Here is a 22,629-nt window from a genome sequence, read left to right on the forward strand (position 1 = left end):
CCTCCCTCTTTTTTCCTTACTCGCTACTCACCTGCAAGTTGATCGGCGTTTCTTTTTTTTTTCTTTGCACCAGAGTCGAGTTCCACGTTTGTTATCGAATGCGGCATGGGTACGCCGATTCAGTCCCTCACTGCTGCGAGAATATCAGCTTGTAGCTGTGTGCATGTGTGTGTGAGTGTGTGTGTGTGCCTGTTTGCCTGGGGTGGAGTGGCGCGGGGAACGCACCCATCTAGCGCATGGCGCTCTCGCATGACTCTCTGCCGTACGCCTTGTTCTCCCTCCTTTCCGCTCGCTTCTGTAGCTGCGCGCGTCTCTAATTGAGACTAGCCTGTGTAGTGCGACGCTTCCCCTGCGAGCGCAGTCACCATGAGTGCCGCACTGCCTTGTAAGAGTGAATGAGCTGAGTAGCGAATAGGTGATGAGCTGAGGACGCGCGCCACGCTGAGAGGGAGCTCCATGGATGGAGACATAGGCACACCCACTCACGCGTGGTGCCTACCAAAGCCGACGTAACTGTCGGGAAAGAGGCACAGAGTATGGAGGGATGGTCGTAAGGATGCCTTCTGAGGATTCAAAGGCAGCATGGGAGCTGTCTGCCTCCTTCTCTCTCTCCGACACACTTTTCTTGGCAAGGCTGAGGAAATTGTTGCTCGCTGTTGGCTGGAAGCTCAGAGTGTGCTGGACTCGAAGAAGAATTACGCAACCGTTTTCTAGTATTTGCGCCGTATCTGTGCGGCAGAAGCGCTGCGCCCGGTGAGGTTGGTGTGAAGCATATTTCCGCCGGGTCTTACCATGTGACTCTCTGGTTCATGTCACCCGCCGCCGCCGCCCCCCTCGAAACTTCTCCCCCTTGCCCCCTCAGAACGGCGCGCTTTTCTTCATTCGACTCACTTGAAACGTCTCTCAATCTATTTCTCTTCCGGATGCATCTGCACCCCTGAGTAGATCGCCACCTGCAAAGCACCCAGCCCACCGCGACACTAACCTCATCAACACTTTTTCTCAGAACCCTTCTCTCGCTCTGATGCGTCATCGCCGGCCGTCATCTAGCGCTGCGAATGCTCCTGATGGCGCCGCCGCTCCCACTCATCTTCGTCCCTCGTCGTCGTCCTCGCCTCCGCCGTCGTTGCCGTTGCCGGCGCACAACGAGGTTTTATTCGCTGAACAGCGCGCGTCGGATCCGAGCGATGCAGAGATGTGCGACGCGTACGCGATGCGGCTGCTGAACCAGGCGAAGGATGAGGAGCGGTGCAGCGGGCCATACTGGCGCGTGCGCTGCTCCCGCAGCATCCTCGTTGGCCTTCTCATCTGGGCAACGATTGGCCTCGTCGTGTACATGAAGCTTGACGGCACTGATTTCGGTTCAGAAGTCGGGCCCGCGACTTCGGACGCCGACACAAATCTATCGCTACTCCCCGGCGGCTGTCGTGGCGAGCTTTGTCGGCAGGACGGCGGCGATGGGCCCTTTGGCGCCGTTCTTGGGGCCCACAACGGTGTCACTGCCTACAGCAACTGCCACAGCGTCACCTGCATCTCTTTCCTAGAGCACAAGATTCCAATCCCGCTTCGGCCGGGGGCGTGGACTGCTCTCCGCACCCCGCACGCAAAGACGCGCCTCATGAAGACAGGGATGAAGTGGCAGTGCGTCGAGTACGCCCGACGCTACTGGATGCTGCGCGGCACGCCGGCCCCCGCTACCTTCGGTTCCGTTCACGGAGCTGCGGATATTTGGGGCGCTCTCGACTTTGTAACGCTTCTCGACAGTGCGACAAAGCTGCCACTGCTGAAGTTCCGAAATGGAGCAAAGGTGGGCGACGGTGGCAGCCGGCCCCGCGTAGGCGACTTAATCATCTACCCCCGTGACAACAACCGCTCGCTTCCCTTTGGCCATGTTGCGGTCGTGGTTGGGGTGGAAATGCCCTCGAAGCTGGATGCGGGTGACGCCTACAGGGATGCCGTCACCTCCGCATCAGCGTCACAGTCACGTCGACGTCACGGCCTCGTGTACATAGCGGAGCAAAACTGGGACAGCTCGCCATGGCCGGATCCCTATCGCAACTACTCACGTTCGCTGCCGCTAGAGGTGCGGGAGTCGGCCGACGGACGGCCGCTGCAGTACACAATTCAGGATTCGTTCTGTGGCATTCAGGGCTGGGTGCGCTACGATGACGTGCCGTAGCACAGACTTTGCTTATCTGCGCATGTGTGCATACATATGTTGTGCTAGTCGACTTGGGCCTGACTATCAGTGATGCTCTCCTCCACAGTTGTTGCGATAAGCGAGGAGCGCCTATGCAGGCGTCATAGCAGCCGGCCATCCCTTCTCTGCATTGCCACTCTTGCCAACATCATCATCCTCGCTGGCAGCAGTGTTCGATTAGTGCTCTTCTCGGGCTCGGCGCTGCTACCGGTCGCCCCTCTCCCTACCTAGAAGGAGGCGCTCCCTGCACCTTTCCTGAAGCTGCACAATTCTGCTAAACATCTCCATCCCTACCGATCTTGTGGCTGTCACCAATCATCTAGGCAAATGGAACGGATCACCTCTTGACGACGGGACCATGTAGAGTACAGGCTGCAGCCCCGCTTTCGCCGCTTCACTGTCGATCCGTGGGGCTTGTTCTTCGGCAAAGCACTCCAGCGCGCACCAGGTACCGAGGCAGAAGCAATTACCGCAGATAACAGTCTCGCACTCGGCTCATCTGATCACGCCGCTTTTAGCAAGACAGTGGCGGAACTCATCTTGGGCCCGCCCACTTCTCCCTGAGCCGAAGCAGCGAAAACGTCGTTGAAAACGCGCGCGTTGCGCCAGTGCTTGCTTCCACCAAAGGACGTCTAAAGCGAAGAGACGAACATGCGATGACCCTGAAGGCATAGCTTCAATTCGTTCGTCACTGTGGTGGAACTACTGAGTGCGGTGCTCGACCAGACACTTGCTCGGCACGACGCCTTCATTGCAGACAGCTTCGCACTCGTCACGTCCTTTTCAGAGAAAGATGTCGTACAAGCCACACCGCCACTCACTCTCTACGAAGAAAATCACCAGGCACTGAAGAGCTGTGTGGAATTGCGTGCCGCCCAAAACGAAGCGTTAATGCTCTGGCGTGAGGCCCTCGCAGCCATTTGAAGCCTTTTGTAGCCATATCAGCTACCCAGACGGGGATCGCAACTCTTGCTTTCTCGGCGTCGACGTCCGATGACCGGCAGCAGCTGGAGCGCGGCAGACGCTCTCACAACCGTAATGGCTCCAGTTTCCCAGTGGACGGCGGGTAAGCTCGCACGAGTAGAGGCCACAGCGGAGGAAAGTAGCTTACGCAGCACCAATCATGAGCCGCCAAGTGCGTTGGGTGCGACTTTTGTGTGGGTCTGTCTGACGCGTCTTTGCGACCCCCTTCAACCCCCCCGGCCTGTATGCGCGACCGCTGCCATTCGGCCTCCCCTGTAGGCGCCAGCATCCAAGACGACAGGAGAACACAAACCACCGCGTAGCAGATTACCCAGTGTAGCGTCCATGATTCGCCATCTACTTCGAACTACGATGTCACATTCGCGCGTCATCAACGAAACGCACGTTCCTCGCTCGTCAGGCCTCCCTCACGGTGATGGAGCTGCCTACCAAGGCAAGTGGGCTGCCAGTGGCGGCATGAGGTGCAGGCAGCGTGCAGCCCAATGCTGCGCTGCCACGACGGTGCCCCGACTCCCGCCCCGCCTGCCTCCGCTATGGCGGCGCCCTACATGCGTCCACATGACGCGCGTGCGCCCAGCGGTCGAGGCAGACACTGTTTCACGACGCGGCCCGACAGTGCGCGGTGCGACTACGCGAGGCTCACTAGCGCGGTGCGGGCCTCCGCCCCTTACAGATCATCATCGCTGCACCCCCCCTCTCTCCTCCTCTCTCTCCACTAGACAAGGCCACCCCCCTGTCGCGGCACCTGCGGGCAGCCCAGCCAGGCAGTCGCGCCACAGGCGCCGCTACCAGGGTCAAGGCGCGCAGCCCCTCCGAGTGCACCCCGGCGCCGCACGCGTCTGCAGAAGGAGCACGAGGGTGGGGAAAGGGGGACGCTACGCCGATGGCCCAGCTCGACAGCAGACGGCTGGCCCTAGACGGCGCCATCTGAGCCGTGGTACGGCAGAGGCTCGTAAGCGGTGGCGGTGCTCTCCAGTGTTTGCACGTGATGGGAAGGGGCACGCATAGAGCTCTAAAAGGGTGTGAGAACCTCAAGTGCCAGTGTGCATCCAGGCTTGATATTACGGAATCTGGTGGAAAAAATCTGAATCGTAAAGGCACTGGCCACCCGCTTCTACCCAAGACACCGACGCACCAGCTCTGGTGGTGACAGGGTCGAGTGCATCGAGCGTGGGAAGGCCAGCGACACCCGTCACCACGGATGCCGGTGGTCAGGTCGCGGATGGCGTTGCGCCGGATCGGCCAGGGACCGCTATGACGTCTGTGCCATCCACACGATGGGGGAGCGCCAGCATGAAGCGAGCGCATCTCCGCAGTCTGGGTATTCGTGCGTGCTGCGGCCGTTATTCATGGACACTAGGCGAAAGCGACTCGACACTCTTTCACTCTTGTTCTTTTGTTTTCTTTTCAGGTGTTACTGCAAAGTCGGTGTGCGGCTTGCTGTATCTGTCCGAATATATTTTTCATGCGCATATTAGAGGAGGGGTAAATCGTGCGCACCGCAGGTGGTCACTCACAGCTTTTTGTGAGCGATCATCGTCGGCTCGTTCTCTTTCTGTGCCTCCTCCCTCCTGCCTGTTTTGATCGAAAAGGGCCAGGCCTGCGGCTTCATGCGGTACGCTTCTGTGCACCTCTCGTTCTCATACATAGTTTTTCTCTACGTTTGTTCCTCGTGGATCCTGTCGCCCTCTCATAGTGGCGACTTCAGATCGTTCACAGCTGAGCCCATCGCGGCGGCTCCTTGCAGGAGTGGTCGCTGAGGTTTTTTATCTCACTCCGTTTCTAGTGTGGTGTTGAATCTTTGCTGAGTGGACGACGGCATTCGTTTCTTTTTCTCTCTCTGTGTGTGTGTGTTTCTGGAGAAAGGATCTCATCACATTTCGTTTTAGCATTTTGTTGCCCCGTTCACCCATCGCTTTGGTACGCAGGCGGTTCTTGGCTGTTGAAGGAGTGGGCCCGTCTCGGTACATGGGTGTGCGCTTCTCATACTGCTTTTGGTAGGTATCACGGTTGTACCCCTCTCTGTATTTTCGCTGCTAGCCGAAGACGCGGGCGTCGGCATCACCGCCGCGTCGACCGAAGGCGATACCGGCATCTCTCTCAAGGCTACCCCGCTCTCGTAGTCCTTCCAGAGACCCTCTCTCTCTCGACTCGAACTGAAGCGCGACGGCAAGCGGAGGCCTGGGGACAATTTTTTCAGTTTTTTCCCCAAAGCGCTACGGCGAGGCGATGAGTACTTCACTGCAGCATCCTTCGGATGGCAAGAGCAATGGCGGCAATGGCGGCCGTAGCCGCTCTTCCAAACAGCGGCCAAGTCCTCTCGTTTTTCCGCGGGACCGCGCCTACGGCACCGTTGGCGACGGCAACGGTGAAGGTGGCAGCACTGCTGGCAGAGGGAGCACTCGTCAAAGTGGACTTCTCTTGAATAGCGTCACCAGCAGGCGTTTCAGTATCGACTCGATGCCGTTATGGAGCAACGCCGCCTCGCCCATCATCCGAACGCGGGAGCATTGCCATCAGCAGTGGGTGGCTGTTCTGTTCACAATGGTGCTTCTCGTCATCACATTCTATTTTGTCTTCGGTCTCTCTGGCCGCATGCGAGCAGAGCAGTGCGCCACACCGTTCGGCAGCATGCTGGGTGAGAACAGCGGTGTGGCAGCGTACAGCAATTGCCGAAATGAGTACAGGGATGATGGGATGGAGCACTTCGTGTCGGTTGGGCTGCAGCGACTGTACACTGGCTCTCAATGGCAGGCCCTCGAGTACGCCCGCCGCTACTGGATCCTGACCTCGCTTCTGACCTTCCCATCCCTTCCTGCGGCGGATCATATGCTTCGCACAGATACTGCCAGCGTCGTAAACGGGCGCCGCGATGGTCGTGGCAGTTCCACCGTCCTGCTGGAGCGGTACACGAATCTCTTTCTTCCAAGTGTACTTGTGCAGAACCGCAGCAAAGGTATCCTGTGGATGAAGCTGAATGGGGAGGCCAACAACCTCTCAACTAGCGCGCAGTTAATGAACTCGCGTCGGGCGCTCCTGCAGCCGCTTGACATCGTCGTGTATGCCAGAAATCCTCATACGCTGCCGTTCGGTCACGTCGCTGTCGTCACGGCGGTGCACGGCCCTTACCACAGCGTTGCCGAGGCAGGAAAGGAGGTGCGCTGGTTCCTTGTGAAGAACGCCTCGGCTCAGGGCCGGCAGCCCATGGCACCCGGGTCGCAGCTGCCACGACAGCTCCTTTCACAGCAGAGTGGTTTAGTCGGTAACAGTGTGGCACAGCTGCAGGACACGGCAGGAAATAGTGCTGCAGGAAGCTCTGCGAGCATCCGCTGCGCGCACGCCTCTGTGAAGGAGAGTGCTGAGGGAGAAGCAAGTAATTGTAGCGTCCTTTACTACAAAGTATTCATCGTCGAGCAAAACTGGGACAACGCCTTTTGGGAAACGCTAAGGTATTTGACCGATGCTGACTTCCACAACAACGCTACGGGCAACAGCCAGAGCACCCCAAAGGAGGCGCCGGACGAGCAGCAGCAACAGCAGAAGGGAGCAGCCCGACCCCGCGACTATACTCGAGTGCTACTCCTTCATGAGTACTTGAGCCCGCAAGGTTTTTTTCTGGAAGACACACACAACAACCTTATTCTCGGCTGGGTGCGCGCCCCTTCTGATGCGTAGCCACTTCTCTGCGTGTACGTGCGCTCGTAATACTCACCGAAGGTAACCACACTGTCGATCAGCTTCAGAAGAAAGGGTGGGCGTAGAGGGAGGGGGGTGCGGTAAGGAGGGGGAGGGAACAGAGACTGCCCTCTTTGCATTCCTGTCCGCTCTCTTTACCCGCCGCAAACGGCGCCAGGGAAGGTTAGAAAAAGGAGATGAAAAGGCAAATCTCGGCCGTCTGGGCATATGGCACCTAAGCCTCACAGGGGATGTCAAGAGGGAGCACGCCCCCCCCTCCTCTCTCTCCCCCCGTTTGTGTGTCTGTGTGTGTGTATATATATATATGGGAAGCGAGTCGGTTCTCTTTTGCGCCATCTACGTTTTCTTCAGCAGGGCAACCTCTTTTTCCCCCTCCGTAGTGCGTCCCTGTCACCCATCTGTCGGTTCACTGCAACTGAACGGACGTGGTACGTATGTATCTGTGTGTTTTTGTGTGTGCGTATGTGTGTGTGTTTGTGTCTCGCTTTCTCCTCTTGTGATGCGCGGATGTCCTTGCGATGTACTGCCGATAAATCAACGCGGAAGGGGAAAGACGAAAGAGCGTAGAAATCGTCACGTTCGGCGTGGGTGTGAAGCGTGCGCTTACCCTGTCGTGTTGTAGAGGAGCTGATGTGGGCGCTCCACCCGCTGTACCATCGCTTCCCCTTCCTCCAGGGGCCTTGAGGGTCGGAGAGCGCGATCCGTGTGAATCACTGATGAGGCTCGACTTTTGTGATCTGCTACTCCTCTGCAGGCGCGCGTTGCATGCGGCTGTCGGCAAGTCCTCAGCTGCCGGCAGTGGTCTGCTGCGGATACCGCTTTCCACAGCTACTACCGACGAGGGCTCTCCTTCTCAGCCCCTTCCTCAAACTTCTTTACTCGGCCCGAACGATGCTCGCCTCTCGCAGATCCGCTTAGAGTTGTGCACCGGCACTGGGCGACACTGTTCTCGCTGCTTTCGTTACTTACCGTCACCTCGGCGTTTCGGGGGCCGGGGATCGTGTGTGGGAGTACGGGTACCTCCAATACTGAACGTTCGGCCTACACTCAAGCGACGTGCAGGGGAGCTCAGAAGGATACCCACAATACGCTCTGTCCTCCCCCTCCCCCCACACACACACCATCACCGCCAACTGCCTCGCCATGTCGCAAGACAGCATGTACCGCCACCAGCTATGGCACATCGAGGACCCGACCTTGACAGTCTCGCAGGCACGTCTCAAGCTGCTCTTCGACTTTGATCCGCCTTCGCAGTACCGACTCCAGCCAAACGGGCCACTGCTGCACGGTATTCGGCCCAGCTGCGTACTATGCGGTAGTGTAGCTCCGCCTAGTGGTAACGCGGCGTCACCAACCGCTGCGCCGATCACCACACGCCGGATGGGCGTCTTCGGTCGCGTTGGCAGTGCCCCGGTGCAGTATGAAGAGCCGCTCGTGGCAGAGTGGACAGATGTTGGCCTTCCGCCCACCTCGATGAAGGAAGATGCGTGACACGAGCTGTCACTCTCGAGTGGTGGTATTGGCATTGCTACCTCGCCACTCGGTAATCACGGATACCCTGCTGCTGAGAAGGCAGATATGCGTACGATCGCCGTTGCCTCGCCCTCTCGCGCCTTTCGCTTTTTCGCCCGATAGTGGTGTCTCGCTGGTGTTCATCCGCCGTTGCTGCGCTTCATCGACTGTGTCTTCGGTGTGGCGCGCATTGTCTTCCTGATGCTTTCTTTGGCTACTTGATGCGGTGCACCCTTGTTTTTCGGCGCGTGGCATCCGTGAGCTTTCCCTGATGCAGAATTCCCCCCAAACGGTGGTGAGGCATGCGGTGAGCATAGGAGAGAGGCTATAGACTTGACAACAACGAGCACAGCTGTGTAGCGGCATTGCCGTGTGGCTTGCATACACGTATATCGCTCAAGTAGGTGAAGGCTTCGACGATTGCAGAAGCGATCGTGACAGAAGGGGACGGAGCACGACGCCTGTGGAGCCATGCGAGTCGAGGTGCCCTCGACAGATAACGGCTCTTTCTCCTTTCCTCCATCCTCCCTCGTTTCTGTGGCCTATATGACGGCAACCTCCCCCTCCCCCTGACTGGCACGCCAAGAGTGCCGCCACGAGCTCAAGAGGCAGAAGGGGTCCTCGCCAGCAAAGCCCTAAAGAAACGGAGGAAATCGGCACCACATCGCAATCGCCGTCATAGTCAGTTTGAGCGCTCCATCTCCCTCACTTACCCCTCCTTTCACCACTGCTACATGCATTGGCTGCGCGCAGATGGCAGGCATACTCGCTTCGGGGCTGTCAGCTACGCGGTCACCACGCTACCGCGGGTCCGATCTCCTGCTGCGCAAGGTTCCGCTTTATGCGCAGGCGCGGCAGTACGCCGCTACCGATCCCGATGACCCACAATCTGAGGGAAATACGCTCGGGTACGGGCCCAGCAGCTACCCGCTGCTCGCGGCGGTGCGCTCTTGCTACGACATGGTGGATCATGACGACGTAGCCGCTGGAACCTCAACCACTCTGAGCGCCGCAACCGCAGTGGTAGACCGCTCTCCCTTCACCGGGATCGACAGGGCTGAATACGCCCACGTCTCCGCGCAGCGCAAGTGGGCAGCCGCGAATCCGCTGGCGGCAGACTCAAACTCGCCAGACTCGATGAGGTCGACTGCTGTGGGTCGCCGCGCTGCTGCTGCCGCGGTGCTGGACGATGCCCTCGGCCCTGCGACTCTGGAAGAGGTGCTGGAGCCGTGGTTTGGCGTCATCGAGGATCGCTTATGCGCCGGTGTGCAAGAGGAGAAGATGCAGGAGCGCGCGCTATTAGAAGAAAAGAGGGCAAAGAGACGGGCAAAGACTGTAGCGAAGATCGATAGCAGCGTAGCAGGAAGGCTGGAGGAGGGTGCTGTGACCGAGGAAGACCAAGTGCGACCCGTCGACGCGGACACGTTGCGCATGCTGCGCCGCAAGCGCCTCTATCAGCGGGAAGAGGAGACGCACCGCGCTGTACACACAAGGCTGGAGGGCGCCCTTCTCCATTACAGCGCGTCTACGCTGGAAGAAAGAGAGATGCTGCGCAGTGCGCGAGTAGCAAACATTAGCCCCACCGTGCAGGCGTTGGTACCTGGAGAAGGCAGTGCCGCAGATCCACAGTTACAAGAGACGTGGGGAGGTCGCATGCTGTCGCTCGTTACGTCCGCCGTAGCAGCGGAGGACGGCAGCGCTGGTACACGCCGCAGCGATGAGGAAGTCGAGCAGCAGCAGAAGGTGCTGGCCTATCTTAAGCGTGTGCGCTGGATCGCCACTCAGTGGAACAGCGCTTCGAGCCAGATGGCGCTTAAAGACGCTGGCGCCTTGGCACCGTCGTGGGGCCAGATGACAGAGGCGCAGCGTGTGAAGACAGAAATGATGCACACGCAGGGGCAGAGGCGCCGCTTCCGGCGCGTGCGTCGCGGTGATAACGAAGCCAAGGGTGACGGAGACGGCATCGATGCCGGAGTGGACCATTAGATGCACTCGGCGTGGTTGTGCGTCCTCGTTTCGTCTTGTGTGCTACCGGGCTGCCGCGGGACTGACCGAAAATGAATGGGGACTTTTCTTCGGTCTCCGCGATGCCGTGTCAGCGGTGCGGAAGACGCCCGCTCCCGGCAGATCCGCATGTAAGGGAAAGGAGATGGCGGAGGGGTGATTCATTGATAGCCTATGATAATCTCCATAACGAAACGAGCAGAGAGAAGAGTGCCCCTTTGGGGCTTTCCTCTCAGGACGAGGCAGGCGCAGAAGAAGCTCTTGTGCGCTCAGTGGCACCACGGGCAAGGATTGATGCGATCGGAATGGCTTTGAGAACAGTGCGATGCGTCAGAAGGTGCTATGCGTGCGGCTTTTTCTGTTGCTTTTCTCGGTCTCTTTTTTTTTCTGATTTCACAATCGGAGGATTTGCCTCGTTCGCCTCACCTCTTCGCCAAGTTCTCCCTGCAGGGGCCGCGAAGTGCCTAAAGGATGCCCGAAACTGCCCACAAATGAGGGGGGGGCAAAGACGGAAGAGCCGTACAACCAAAAACGTGACTGAGCAGAGCGATCGTCCTCGTCTTTTTGCCAGCGGCGGTGGCTGGCACAAACGTCTGTCACTCAATTGAGCCTGCAGTGCACTCGCCTTCATGCAAAGCATTATTCTTCCCCACCCTCCTCTGAGGCACCTTGTCGGGAGAGAACCGTTGCGTTCCCCCGCCGCTTGGTGTACGAAGCATTCGGATCTACCGCAGCGGAAAGGATGGTGCTGCCCGCCCCCCCCCCCGTGGTCCGTCAAAGACTAACAGCGGCGCATTTCGAGGAAAAAAGCACATGAGCAGTTGTGAGTAGTGGCGTCTTCGGCAACGAAGAAGAGGCGCGCACAGAAAAACGCTGCAGCGACGCGGTGCGCAATCTCTCGCGGGACCGGCGAAACGCAGATGATACCTTTCAGATGTCTATCACGTGCACCAGTGATGGTGGTGGTGTGTGTGTGTGGGGGGGCGAGCATGCGCTTGACGGGAAGTCACTGAGGCAGCGTGACGCGTTGGCCCGTACGATGGCACCATTAAGGTTTTAGCTATCGCCCGTTGCACCGGGAGAGGGCAAGGATGCTATCGCCGATAACGAAGGCGGACAACACCTGGATCTCATACGCACATATACATATATATATATATATACAGGATATGGCCACTAGCTACTAGGGTAGTGTCATGGCCCGCTAGCCTGGCCGCGTAGAAGGCAGCTTGACTGTGGCGGCGTTTCGCAGAGGGGGGATGGCTATGACAGCGCTCGGCGATGTGCTGTGTTTTGACTACGCAGACAAGAGAAGAGTTTCTCGGCGTGGCCACAGCTCCGCTCTTCCTGGTAAAAGGCGAGAGCACTTCGGTGGATGCTTCCCCCTTTTCCCTTTTCTCGCATATGGCTCGACAGGAGGCGTCAGGAACCTCTCCGCCACAGCGAAATCTTTCCCTCCTCATGGAAATCTGACTATCCTGTGGAACGGACGGTTAACATAACTTTCGATAGACTGAGCAGCACCCATCTATCGATCCTGAACGACACACGTGAGGCTCTGTATAGCGTCCTCTTGAGATGCGCAGACGTCATCATCTCTCTCCATGGTCCATAATAGTAACGCCGACGCCAATATGATGTATACGGTGCTACACCCCTTTCTCCTCTAATGGCCATACAATTCCCCCGAACAACAATTCAGAAGCAATTCACGGACGACTTTCCCACCCGACCCCACGAGGCGGAACAACGCGGTTCGATAACAATGAGACGAACGCACCAAAGCTGCCTGCGCGACTCGACAACAGCGCAGCAGAAAAATCTACCACCGCATCCTAGCAGTTCCTGACATTGCGAACAGCGCACCAGAAAAAATACGCCTGACAGAATTCCCTTTTCCTTTCACCTACACAATCAGCTGTTATCCCCAAGGGGGATGTTCTTTCCTTCCCGCAAAAATGAGTAACTGCACCCTCACTTCTCCACCAACTCATTGACAACAACAAACGCCACGCCGTCTCCGCTAAGAACGCTATGGTTCAATCACGCCATTTCAGCGACGCTACCCTTCCCCGGTCTCGCACTTCTCTATGAAACGCCCCTGGCGCCCAGGGTGGAATCCTTACGCTCCGAGCTGTACATCTAACAGTGATGCGGCCATCTGGGGATTGCCGCGACCTAAGTACATGCCACGCAAGTGTTTTGAGGCACCAAACAACCTGCTCGTAGCGCCCTCTGGGGCCCTGGCCCCCGCACGTGCGCCGCGCTTCTGCGCGCGTCGCGCCTAGCCGGCGGCGCCGGTGCCTCGATGGCCCACCCGGTCGGGCGCAGGAGCCGCCGCACGTGCTGCGCGCACGCACCGCGCGGCCGACCGCCATGCATCTCTCCCCGCATCTCTTACCTCCACCACTGGCGCCCTTCTGCTCTCTGGATGCGTTTTTTCTGGATGTGGTACACCACGCCGCCGGCGGTCGGCAGCGCTCTACTGCGCCCCTGCAGCTGTGTCGCTCGTGGCGCGCTCGGCGAGTGCCGCGAAGGGGGCGCAGGCTCTTTGAGAGGAGTGCCCCTGTCCTGCGTACGCGCCGTGCTAGCGCTATGTGTGCGGCAAGGCGCACGGCGAACTGCCGTGGGACAGCGGCCCGGAGCGGGGCGCGGAGAGGTATCGAACTATGGAGAGACTGTCGCGAGCAGGCCCCCTGCCCGGCGCTTTGGCGGGTGGCCACACGCGCGGGCTGCTGATGCGGGGGTGGCGTCACACCTACATGGCGCTGCGAGGATGCCGCCGTGATGCAGAGAAGGGCCGAGCTGGCACAGGAGGCCGTCCCGCTGTCTGCGGAGGTAGCGCGGCTGTGACAGCGGCGGCGGCTGTTGCGTCGCGCGGAGCGGGTCAGCCGCAGGGAATGCCCCCGCGACCACAGCAGCAGGCGCAGGTGTCCCTGCAGGGCGTGCCTGGCGGCGGCATGGCCGGCTGCGACCGCTGCACGGCTGAAGGAGAGAGCGGGTGGCGCCCCCTTGGCGGGGCGCCCCTTGCCTCTCTCCCCCTGGGCGTCTCGCGCGCGCTCGGCCCTCCTTATTGTGTAAGTGCGTCTGCTCTTGTGTTGCTCGTCTCGTACGGCGCCACTGCTGCTGCTCTCTTTCTGCCGGCGGATGTGAGAGCGGTCCGGCGCGCAGCACACGCTCTTGCCGAGCAGCGCAGGTCTCGCCTACATCTGAGCGGTGGAGCGGCGCCTGCGCTGCTGTCTCGGTGCAGCGCGTTGCGCCGGTGGCGCGAGTGCGTGTCCTCCCCATTCGTACGGCCAGCGGTGTCCCTCTCACCTTCTCCATGTGAACTGGGCGGGAGGGGCGTGCTGGGTGCGGCATTCCACAGCGCCCCGGCACGCATCGCAGGCGTGCACCACCTGGCGCACGCTCATGTCCGCCCCCTCGTCGCCATGCTCGGCTCTGCGTGCGGCCGACTGCTCTAGCATTCACTGCTCGCCTCTGTACGCTCGTGTGTCGACGCATGACGGATGCATGGCGTGCTCTGCCTCTGTGTCCGCGCACCACAGACACACACACACCTTCCTCCTCTCCCTGCTCTCCGCACCCTCGAGCGAGTCTCCCAGAACGCATCCAGCCGCGCATCTACAGCAAGCGCACACACACACATACACACGCACATACACAACCTGCAGTTTCTTCCTCTCTTGGTGCTCGCGAGCGCTTACGTGCCGTCACACCTCCGCAGCTCATAACAGTCATCGCGGGAAGGTTCTCGATGAGCGGTTCGGGATCGTCGCTGGCCCCCACCACGCGGTCAGTGCTTGCCTTATCCCTGTTTCTTGTCGTGGTGATTCTTTTCTTGACTTTATTTGTTTTGTGTGCGTATTATTGCACACGAGCGACGCGTCGACGCAGAGAAAAGGCGATCGAACGGATGGTGTCGGGCGTGGGTTTCCCTTACGGCGAAGGGCCCCCGGTACCGTGCCAGATCTACGACGAAGCGCCACCGAATGGAGGAAGGGACAGTCCGTGCAGCGTTAATTCACCTGTCGAGGCGAAACCGTTAACGCCAAAGGAGCCTGTACGTGCAGACAGCGATCCTTTTAAGATGGAGCATGGCGAGAAGGCATTCAAAGGCACATCAGACTACACGCAACTGGACTCCGTATACATGCCACTGACAGGAACTATGCCGCTCACGTAAAAATGCTTGGCCGACCATTCCAACCTTTTCCAGTAATAACTTCTTTTCTTTACACGCCCAGCAACCCTTTTTCGCAACATGTTAGAGATTCTGTGAGAGAAACAAATATGCCGCAGCCTTATCGCCTCCTCACAAAGAGGTGTAGGCCTCCTTTGTGGCATAACGCAGACTCTATCATCGGAGCAGGGCCTCTACCGCATACCTTCACCGTCCATGCTCGGCCGGTGACCCCCTGGTGCACCGACCACGGTGGCACTGGCCTCTCCCCTGTAGGCAGCGAGGGCCCGCTGAGATGCGCTCGCTTCATGCTGGCGCTCCCCCATCGTGTGGATGGCACAGACGTCATAGCGGTCCCTGGCCGATCCGGCGCAACGCCATCCGCGACCTGACCACCGGCATCCGTGGTGACGGGTGTCGCTGGCCTTCCCACGCTCGATGCACTCGACCCTGTCACCACCAGAGCTGGTGCGTCGGTGTCGCGGATAGGGGGCCCACGTGCTTTCACAGCCCCGCGGTGACGGACCCTGAGACACCCCGCTGAGGTGTCCGCGTCACCGGAGCGGCAAATCCGTTGCTTCTCTTTTTTTCTATTTGAGTGTATTCCTCTACCGCGCCCACGTCGACAAAGACACGCGCACGGCCACCGCTCACCCGCCTCTGCCTACGAGCCGGGCCATCGGCGTAGCGGGCCCCCGGGCAGCGCCCTCTGGGGCCCTGGCCCCCGCACGTGCGCCGCGCTTCTGCGCGCGTCGCGCCCAGCCGGCGGCGCCGGTGCCTCGATGGCCCACCCGGTCGGGCGCAGGAGCCGCCGCACGTGCTGCGCGCACGCACCGCGCGGCCGACCGCCATGCATCTCTCCCCGCATCTCTTCCCTCCACCACTGGCGCCCTTCTGCTCTCTGGATGCGTTTTTCTGGATGTGGTACACCACGCCGCCGGCGGTCGGCAGCGCTCTACTGCGCCCCTGCAGCTGTGTCGCTCGTGGCGCGCTCGGCGAGTGCCGCGAAGGGGGCGCAGGCTCTTTGAGAGGAGTGCCCCTGTCCTGCGTACGCGCCGTGCTAGCGCTATGTGTGCGGCAAGGCGCACGGCGAACTGCCGTGGGACAGCGGCCCGGAGCGGGGCGCGGAGAGGTATCGAACTATGGAGAGACTGTCGCGAGCAGGCCCCTGCCCGGCGCTTTGGCGGGTGGCCACACGCGCGGGCTGCTGATGCGGGGGTGGCGTCACACCTACATGGCGCTGCGAGGATGCCGCCGTGATGCAGAGAAGGGCCGAGCTGGCACAGGAGGCCGTCCCGCTGTCTGCGGAGGTAGCGCGGCTGTGACAGCGGCGGCGGCTGTTGCGTCGCGCGGAGCGGGTCAGCCGCAGGGAATGCCCCCGCGACCACAGCAGCAGGCGCAGGTGTCCCTGCAGGGCGTGCCTGGCGGCGGCATGGCCGGCTGCGACCGCTGCACGGCTGAAGGAGAGAGCGGGTGGCGCCCCTTGGCGGGGCGCCCCTGCCTCTCTCCCCTGGGCGTCTCGCGCGCGCTCGGCCCTCCTTATTGTGTAAGTGCGTCTGCTCTTGTGTTGCTCGTCTCGTACGGCGCCACTGCTGCTGCTCTCTTTCTGCCGGCGGATGTGAGAGCGGTCCGGCGCGCAGCACACGCTCTTGCCGAGCAGCGCAGGTCTCGCCTACATCTGAGCGGTGGAGCGGCGCCTGCGCTGCTGTCTCGGTGCAGCGCGTTGCGCCGGTGGCGCGAGTGCGTGTCCTCCCCATTCGTACGGCCAGCGGTGTCCCTCTCACCTTCTCCATGTGAACTGGGCGGGAGGGGCGTGCTGGGTGCGGCATTCCACAGCGCCCCGGCACGCATCGCAGGCGTGCACCACCTGGCGCACGCTCATGTCCGCCCCCTCGTCGCCATGCTCGGCTCTGCGTGCGGCCGACTGCTCTAGCATTCACTGCTCGCCTCTGTACGCTCGTGTGTCGACGCATGACGGATGCATGGCGTGCTCTGCCTCTGTGTCCGCGCACCACAGACACACACACACCTTCCTCCTCTCCCTGCTCTCCGCACCCTCGAGCGAGTCTCCCAGAACGCATCCAGCCGCGCATCTACAGCAAGCGCACACACACACATACACACGCACATACACAACCTGCAGTTTCTTCCTCTCTTGGTGCTCGCGAGCGCTTACGTGCCGTCACACCTTTGTATCCCGACAGGGCTTGCAGAGATGGTGTCTGAGAGGGCACTTGCTTTATCTCCCACCGCCCGATGCGTGTTGGCTGTTTCTGTATTATGTGCGTCGCTGATTATTCTCTTTACTTTATTTGTTTTGTGTGCGTATTATTGCACACGAGCGACGCGTCGACGCAGAGAAAAGGCGATCGAACGGATGGTGTCGGGCGCTGTTTATCCGTACGGCGAGTCGCCGCATAATTTGTACGCGCCTTTTGGGGGATCTCCGGCAGAAGTGGGCGTCCAGGGAGCCCCCGGAGAAGAAGCGATTTCGCCCGCCGACATGCGTGGCCCCCTGCTGGAAGACACGGAAAGCTACAGAAAGACGCGACTGTCGAGTGCCAATGCTGCTCTTCTGGCAGGTAAGTCGTCCTACACGCAACTAGATGATACAGTTCCGACACCTTCTGGAACGGTTAAACGTCCGTGAGCGCAGCTGATTAAGCGCTCGCTTCGCTGCGCCGGAGACGAATGCCTTTTTTTGCTTGTATTTCAAGACACCCTCAACAGTTCCCTTCTTCCCTAGACCATAACACTCCCATTCATCCTCGAGCGCTTCGTCCTCACAACGTGTGGTGCAAAACACTATCGACCTTTCCTATTGCCATCGGCTCACTCAGTTGTCGGACCAAGCCCGCTGAGATGCTCTCGCTTCATGCTGGCGCTCCCCCATCGTGTGGATGGCACAGACGTCATAGCGGTCCCTGGCCGATCCGGCGCAACGCCATCCGCGACCTGACCACCGGCATCCGTGGTGACGGGTGTCGCTGGCCTTCCCACGCTCGATGCACTCGACCCTGTCACCACCAGAGCTGGTGCGTCGGTGTCGCGGATAGGGGGCCCACGTGCTTTCACAGCCCCGCGGTGACGGACCCTGAGACACCCCGCTGAGGTGTCCGCGTCACCGGAGCGGCAAATCCGTTGCTTCTCTTTTTTTCTATTTGAGTGTATTCCTCTACCGCGCCCACGTCGACAAAGACACGCGCACGGCCACCGCTCACCCGCCTCTGCCTACGAGCCGGGCCATCGGCGTAGCGGGCCCCCGGGCAGCGCCCTCTGGGGCCCTGGCCCCCGCACGTGCGCCGCGCTTCTGCGCGCGTCGCGCCTAGCCGGCGGCGCCGGTGCCTCGATGGCCCACCCGGTCGGGCGCAGGAGCCGCCGCACGTGCTGCGCGCACGCACCGCGCGGCCGACCGCCATGCATCTCTCCCCGCATCTCTTCCCTCCACCACTGGCGCCCTTCTGCTCTCTGGATGCGTTTTTTCTGGATGTGGTACACCACGCCGCCGGCGGTCGGCAGCGCTCTACTGCGCCCCTGCAGCTGTGTCGCTCGTGGCGCGCTCGGCGAGTGCCGCGAAGGGGGCGCAGGCTCTTTGAGAGGAGTGCCCCTGTCCTGCGTACGCGCCGTGCTAGCGCTATGTGTGCGGCAAGGCGCACGGCGAACTGCCGTGGGACAGCGGCCCGGAGCGGGGCGCGGAGAGGTATCGAACTATGGAGAGACTGTCGCGAGCAGGCCCCCTGCCCGGCGCTTTGGCGGGTGGCCACACGCGCGGGCTGCTGATGCGGGGGTGGCGTCACACCTACATGGCGCTGCGAGGATGCCGCCGTGATGCAGAGAAGGGCCGAGCTGGCACAGGAGGCCGTCCCGCTGTCTGCGGAGGTAGCGCGGCTGTGACAGCGGCGGCGGCTGTTGCGTCGCGCGGAGCGGGTCAGCCGCAGGGAATGCCCCCGCGACCACAGCAGCAGGCGCAGGTGTCCCTGCAGGGCGTGCCTGGCGGCGGCATGGCCGGCTGCGACCGCTGCACGGCTGAAGGAGAGAGCGGGTGGCGCCCCCTTGGCGGGGCGCCCCTTGCCTCTCTCCCCCTGGGCGTCTCGCGCGCGCTCGGCCCTCCTTATTGTGTAAGTGCGTCTGCTCTTGTGTTGCTCGTCTCGTACGGCGCCACTGCTGCTGCTCTTTCTGCCGGCGGATGTGAGAGCGGTCCGGCGCGCAGCACACGCTCTTGCCGAGCAGCGCAGGTCTCGCCTACATCTGAGCGATGGAGCGGCGCCTGCGCTGCTGTCTCGGTGCAGCGCGTTGCGCCGGTGGCGCGAGTGCGTGTCCTCCCCATTCGTACGGCCAGCGGTGTCCCTCTCACCTTCTCCATGTGAACTGGGCGGGAGGGGCGTGCTGGGTGCGGCATTCCACAGCGCCCCGGCACGCATCGCAGGCGTGCACCACCTGGCGCACGCTCATGTCCGCCCCCTCGTCGCCATGCTCGGCTCTGCGTGCGGCCGACTGCTCTAGCATTCACTGCTCGCCTCTGTACGCTCGTGTGTCGACGCATGACGGATGCATGGCGTGCTCTGCCTCTGTGTCCGCGCACCACAGACACACACACACCTTCCTCCTCTCCCTGCTCTCCGCACCCTCGAGCGAGTCTCCCAGAACGCATCCAGCCGCGCATCTACAGCAAGCGCACACACACACATACACACGCACATACACAACCTGCAGTTTCTTCCTCTCTTGGTGCTCGCGAGCGCTTACGTGCCGTCACACCTCCGCTTCTCGGCACCAGCATCCCCATTGCACAAGCCTTTATCTGTTTAGGCCTACGCTCGAGGCACGAGGTACATAATGACCACCCTTCTTATCATACGCATCGTATTCTCGTGCTTGGCACTGGTGCTACTGGTGCTTGCCGCTATTGGTGCTTATTTTTTTTACAGAGACTATAGGCGCTCGCTGAGGCGTAGAGCAGAGGCGCAGGCTGCGCAAATGCCGTACGGTTCGGCGGCATCGCCTCCTGGCGGCCCCTACGGTGCACCTCCAGGGCCGGTGTACGTCGGGGGCACATACCCGGAGGCCCCTGTCCATGGTTACATGGGTAATGGGCAGCCTCCAGGTGCTGGAGGACCTCCGGGCTCTGGGCCCTACCCGCCACCCTACCAATTGCCGCCCGCATCTCCAGAAGTGACGGCGACGCAGACACAGCAGCCAGCCGGTGTCGGTATGGCACCATCGCCGTACGGCACGTCCTATTATTTGCAGAGTGGCCCGCAGACAGTGGGTGCGGGGCCCACGAAAGCCCCCTGAGCGGACTCTGTTGCAGCGGTCCGTGCTGCGCAGACGGAACCTGGCGGTCTACCTCAGCCGCTCTGCCCTGCGCCTCGGCAAACTTCCGATTGCCCAATTGTCTTTTCTCGCTGTGTCTTGTCGCGTTCGTTTGCCAGTGCCTGTCCCGGTGGTACTGGTGGGCGACGCTGCTTACGTGTGCGCCAGTCTGCCTGTGCGCGATGCTTTAGTTGCTTCTCTTCGCTTCTTTGCAGCATACTGCGCCGCCCCCTTTCTGGACCTCCTCACAATCTGGGCGTGTGCTGTGGAGCTCCGTTGTACGGGCTGGATGCGGCGTGCTGCCCTCTTGCTGCCACTCCGGCCCCGAAAGCAAGGCTCATTCTCGCTTCGCCTGCGCCTCTCATAGCGGCAGTTTTTTCTTTCCCGCGTATTTCCTTTGTTTGTTGCCGGTGAAGGCGGCCCCATCGAGCGCATATGTAACTCTCTGCGCTTCCGTCTGCCTTCGTGCCGCCCGACCTCGCCTACTTTCTCCATTCTCCCTCTGCGCTGAGTGCGTCGGTGCCTCCCTTTACTTCGTGCTCATGTTTTCGCTCCCTCCCTCCCTCCCTCACCCTTGTCTCGTCACCCTCTCGTCTCCCGATGCTGCCAGCCGCTCCATCCCGGTGCGGGCGCTGTACCACCTCACTCCCGCTCGTCCCGACGGGCGGGCAAGTGCAGGCAGCAACCTGCTGCGTCCCGTGATGCGTGGAGGTGAGGTGAAACGTCGTCCTTGCCTTAATGTGCACTCTATGCCGTTGCAGTGGGACGGGCTGGCGGGGCCAGGTACGTTGGCGTTGCGGTTGTGGCGCAGAGGTGGACGAGCTGTGCTTGAATGCGTGGATGCGTGTTTCTCTTTGCCAGTGTGGCAGGGAGGTGCCGATGACAAAGGGAGTTATACCGATGCCGCACCGGCAGGAAGGGGGCGCGCCTTTTATACAAAAGCACAGATGCGCGTGACTGTTTCGAGTGCTGGCGTGGGCGCGGAGCTACCCATCCCCCCCCCGCTGCCTGCAGCTTCCTGTTTCGCATCACGGTGTGGAAACGTAAACGGGCCGAGTAGGCGGGGGAGCCTCAGCTCGACCGTGTGGGCAACCGCCACAGCGCGGCGAATGCCAGCCAACAGCCATCACAGCCCCTTTTCGGCAACACAGCAAACACAAACGCAATGTGACACCGGCAGGCCATGCGCAAAGCCCTCACCCACTGACAATAAACAGACCCACCGCTCACCCGCCTCTGCCTACGAGCCGGGCCATCGGCGTAGCGGGCCCCCGGGCAGCGCCCTCTGGGGCCCTGGCCCCCGCACGTGCGCCGCGCTTCTGCGCGCGTCGCGCCTAGCCGGCGGCGCCGGTGCCTCGATGGCCCACCCGGTCGGGCGCAGGAGCCGCCGCACGTGCTGCGCGCACGCACCGCGCGGCCGACCGCCATGCATCTCTCCCCGCATCTCTTCCCTCCACCACTGGCGCCCTTCTGCTCTCTGGATGCGTTTTTTCTGGATGTGGTACACCACGCCGCCGGCGGTCGGCAGCGCTCTACTGCGCCACACTTGCCCGCTCATGTCTCGTGTGCTTGTCGCCCGGCGGCGCGGCCGCCACGGGCGTGCGGAGTGTTGCTGTTTGATCGGAGGCGCCCATGAAAGGCGAGGTGCTGGATGATGGGCTACGCACAGACGTGGTGCGGCAGCTTGGCAGGGGCATGGGCTCTTGTCTTTCTCTCAGGGAAGTTATTTTTTTTTTTCAGAGGATCCGGTGATGTGGGCGGCTTTTAAGTTGAGGAAAAGGCGTGTTATCAAGGGTGACGCCGCGTAGAGCTGACGTCTTTCTTAACAGGCAGCGAGCGATGAGCGGTGGCGCTCTCGTGCGACTCTGCCGGTGATGGTATGAAGGAGCCTATGGATATCGAACATGCACGGCGGGGGTGTCCTTTTCTTTTTTGGCTGCCGTGTGCAAGTCGCTGGAGGGGTAGGGTGGTGATCTTTGTCGTAGAGGCGATGGGGGGGGTGCCGCACAGTTTTTCGCGCCGTGCTTCCTCGATACACACAAAGTACTGGTGCGTCTCCCAACTGGCTCTCGCGTTTTTCGCATTCCGCTCACTCTCCTCAGTCTTGCTGCTGTCGGATGCTCACTAAAGCTTTTTTTATGATTATGTGAGTGTCCGCTACTGTCATGATGCACTTGTATGTTCATGCCACCTCTGAGGTGTCTTCGAATGACAAGATCCACCACGGTTATCGAGGTGCACGCTGTTTGTGAAATCAGCGTCGAGTAGGTCAGGCGGGAGGACGTCATGGTTTTCTCAGAAGCTGGAGAGCGTGAACTGTCCCTGTGCCCAATTCAACGCGCGATACTACCGCGTTTTTTTGTTTAGCACTGCTGCCAGGAAGCACAGTATCACCTCGTTGAAGTCGAACGCAAGGACGCACCTGCAGCATTTTTTTCCCACCATTGTTGTTGAGTGCTGGTGCTTGGCTCGCTGCAGGCGATGCCGGGGGGGGGTGTCGCAGTGTGCTTCCCTGACAGCATTTCTTGTCTTCTCCCTCTTCGTGTGTGTGTGTCGGGGGGGTGGAGGGGAGGGGGGGCACAACCGCTGGGTGAGGGTTAGATGTGTTTGTGCATTGATTGGGGAGCGTACTCCTCTTTTTCGTTCGGCATCTGCCCTCACGCTGTTGGCGAGTGGGCTGCGTGCGTTCACCAAATGGACGTTTGGTGGGCTGATGGTCAAACGCATCGAACGCTTT

At 60.8% G+C, this 22,629-nt stretch overlaps 4 protein-coding genes across 4 annotated transcripts; all 4 read left to right on the forward strand.

The window, feature by feature from the left end:
• Positions 1-1,024: 1,024 nt before the first annotated feature.
• On the forward strand, positions 1,025-2,179 carry LSCM1_02795 (uncharacterized protein; the record flags this gene model as incomplete). The annotated part of the gene is made up of 1 exon (XM_067320368.1): positions 1,025-2,179. The coding sequence occupies one exon, from the start codon at positions 1,025-1,027 to the stop codon at positions 2,177-2,179; it is 1,155 nt and encodes a 384-aa protein (XP_067175743.1).
• A 3,234-nt stretch (positions 2,180-5,413) lies between these two features.
• Positions 5,414-6,859, forward strand: LSCM1_02796 (uncharacterized protein; the record flags this gene model as incomplete). The annotated part of the gene is made up of 1 exon (XM_067320369.1): positions 5,414-6,859. The coding sequence occupies one exon, from the start codon at positions 5,414-5,416 to the stop codon at positions 6,857-6,859; it is 1,446 nt and encodes a 481-aa protein (XP_067175744.1).
• A 1,164-nt stretch (positions 6,860-8,023) lies between these two features.
• Positions 8,024-8,371, forward strand: LSCM1_02797 (uncharacterized protein; the record flags this gene model as incomplete). The annotated part of the gene is made up of 1 exon (XM_067320370.1): positions 8,024-8,371. The coding sequence occupies one exon, from the start codon at positions 8,024-8,026 to the stop codon at positions 8,369-8,371; it is 348 nt and encodes a 115-aa protein (XP_067175745.1).
• Positions 8,372-9,145: 774 nt separating this feature from the next.
• On the forward strand, positions 9,146-10,378 carry LSCM1_02798 (uncharacterized protein; the record flags this gene model as incomplete). The annotated part of the gene is made up of 1 exon (XM_067320371.1): positions 9,146-10,378. The coding sequence occupies one exon, from the start codon at positions 9,146-9,148 to the stop codon at positions 10,376-10,378; it is 1,233 nt and encodes a 410-aa protein (XP_067175746.1).
• Between the last annotated feature and the right edge of the window lie 12,251 nt (positions 10,379-22,629).

The sequence above is a fragment of the Leishmania martiniquensis genome, chromosome 33, assembly GCF_017916325.1.
Source record: "Leishmania martiniquensis isolate LSCM1 chromosome 33, whole genome shotgun sequence".
In the NCBI taxonomy this organism is placed as follows: Eukaryota; Euglenozoa; class Kinetoplastea; order Trypanosomatida; family Trypanosomatidae; genus Leishmania; species Leishmania martiniquensis.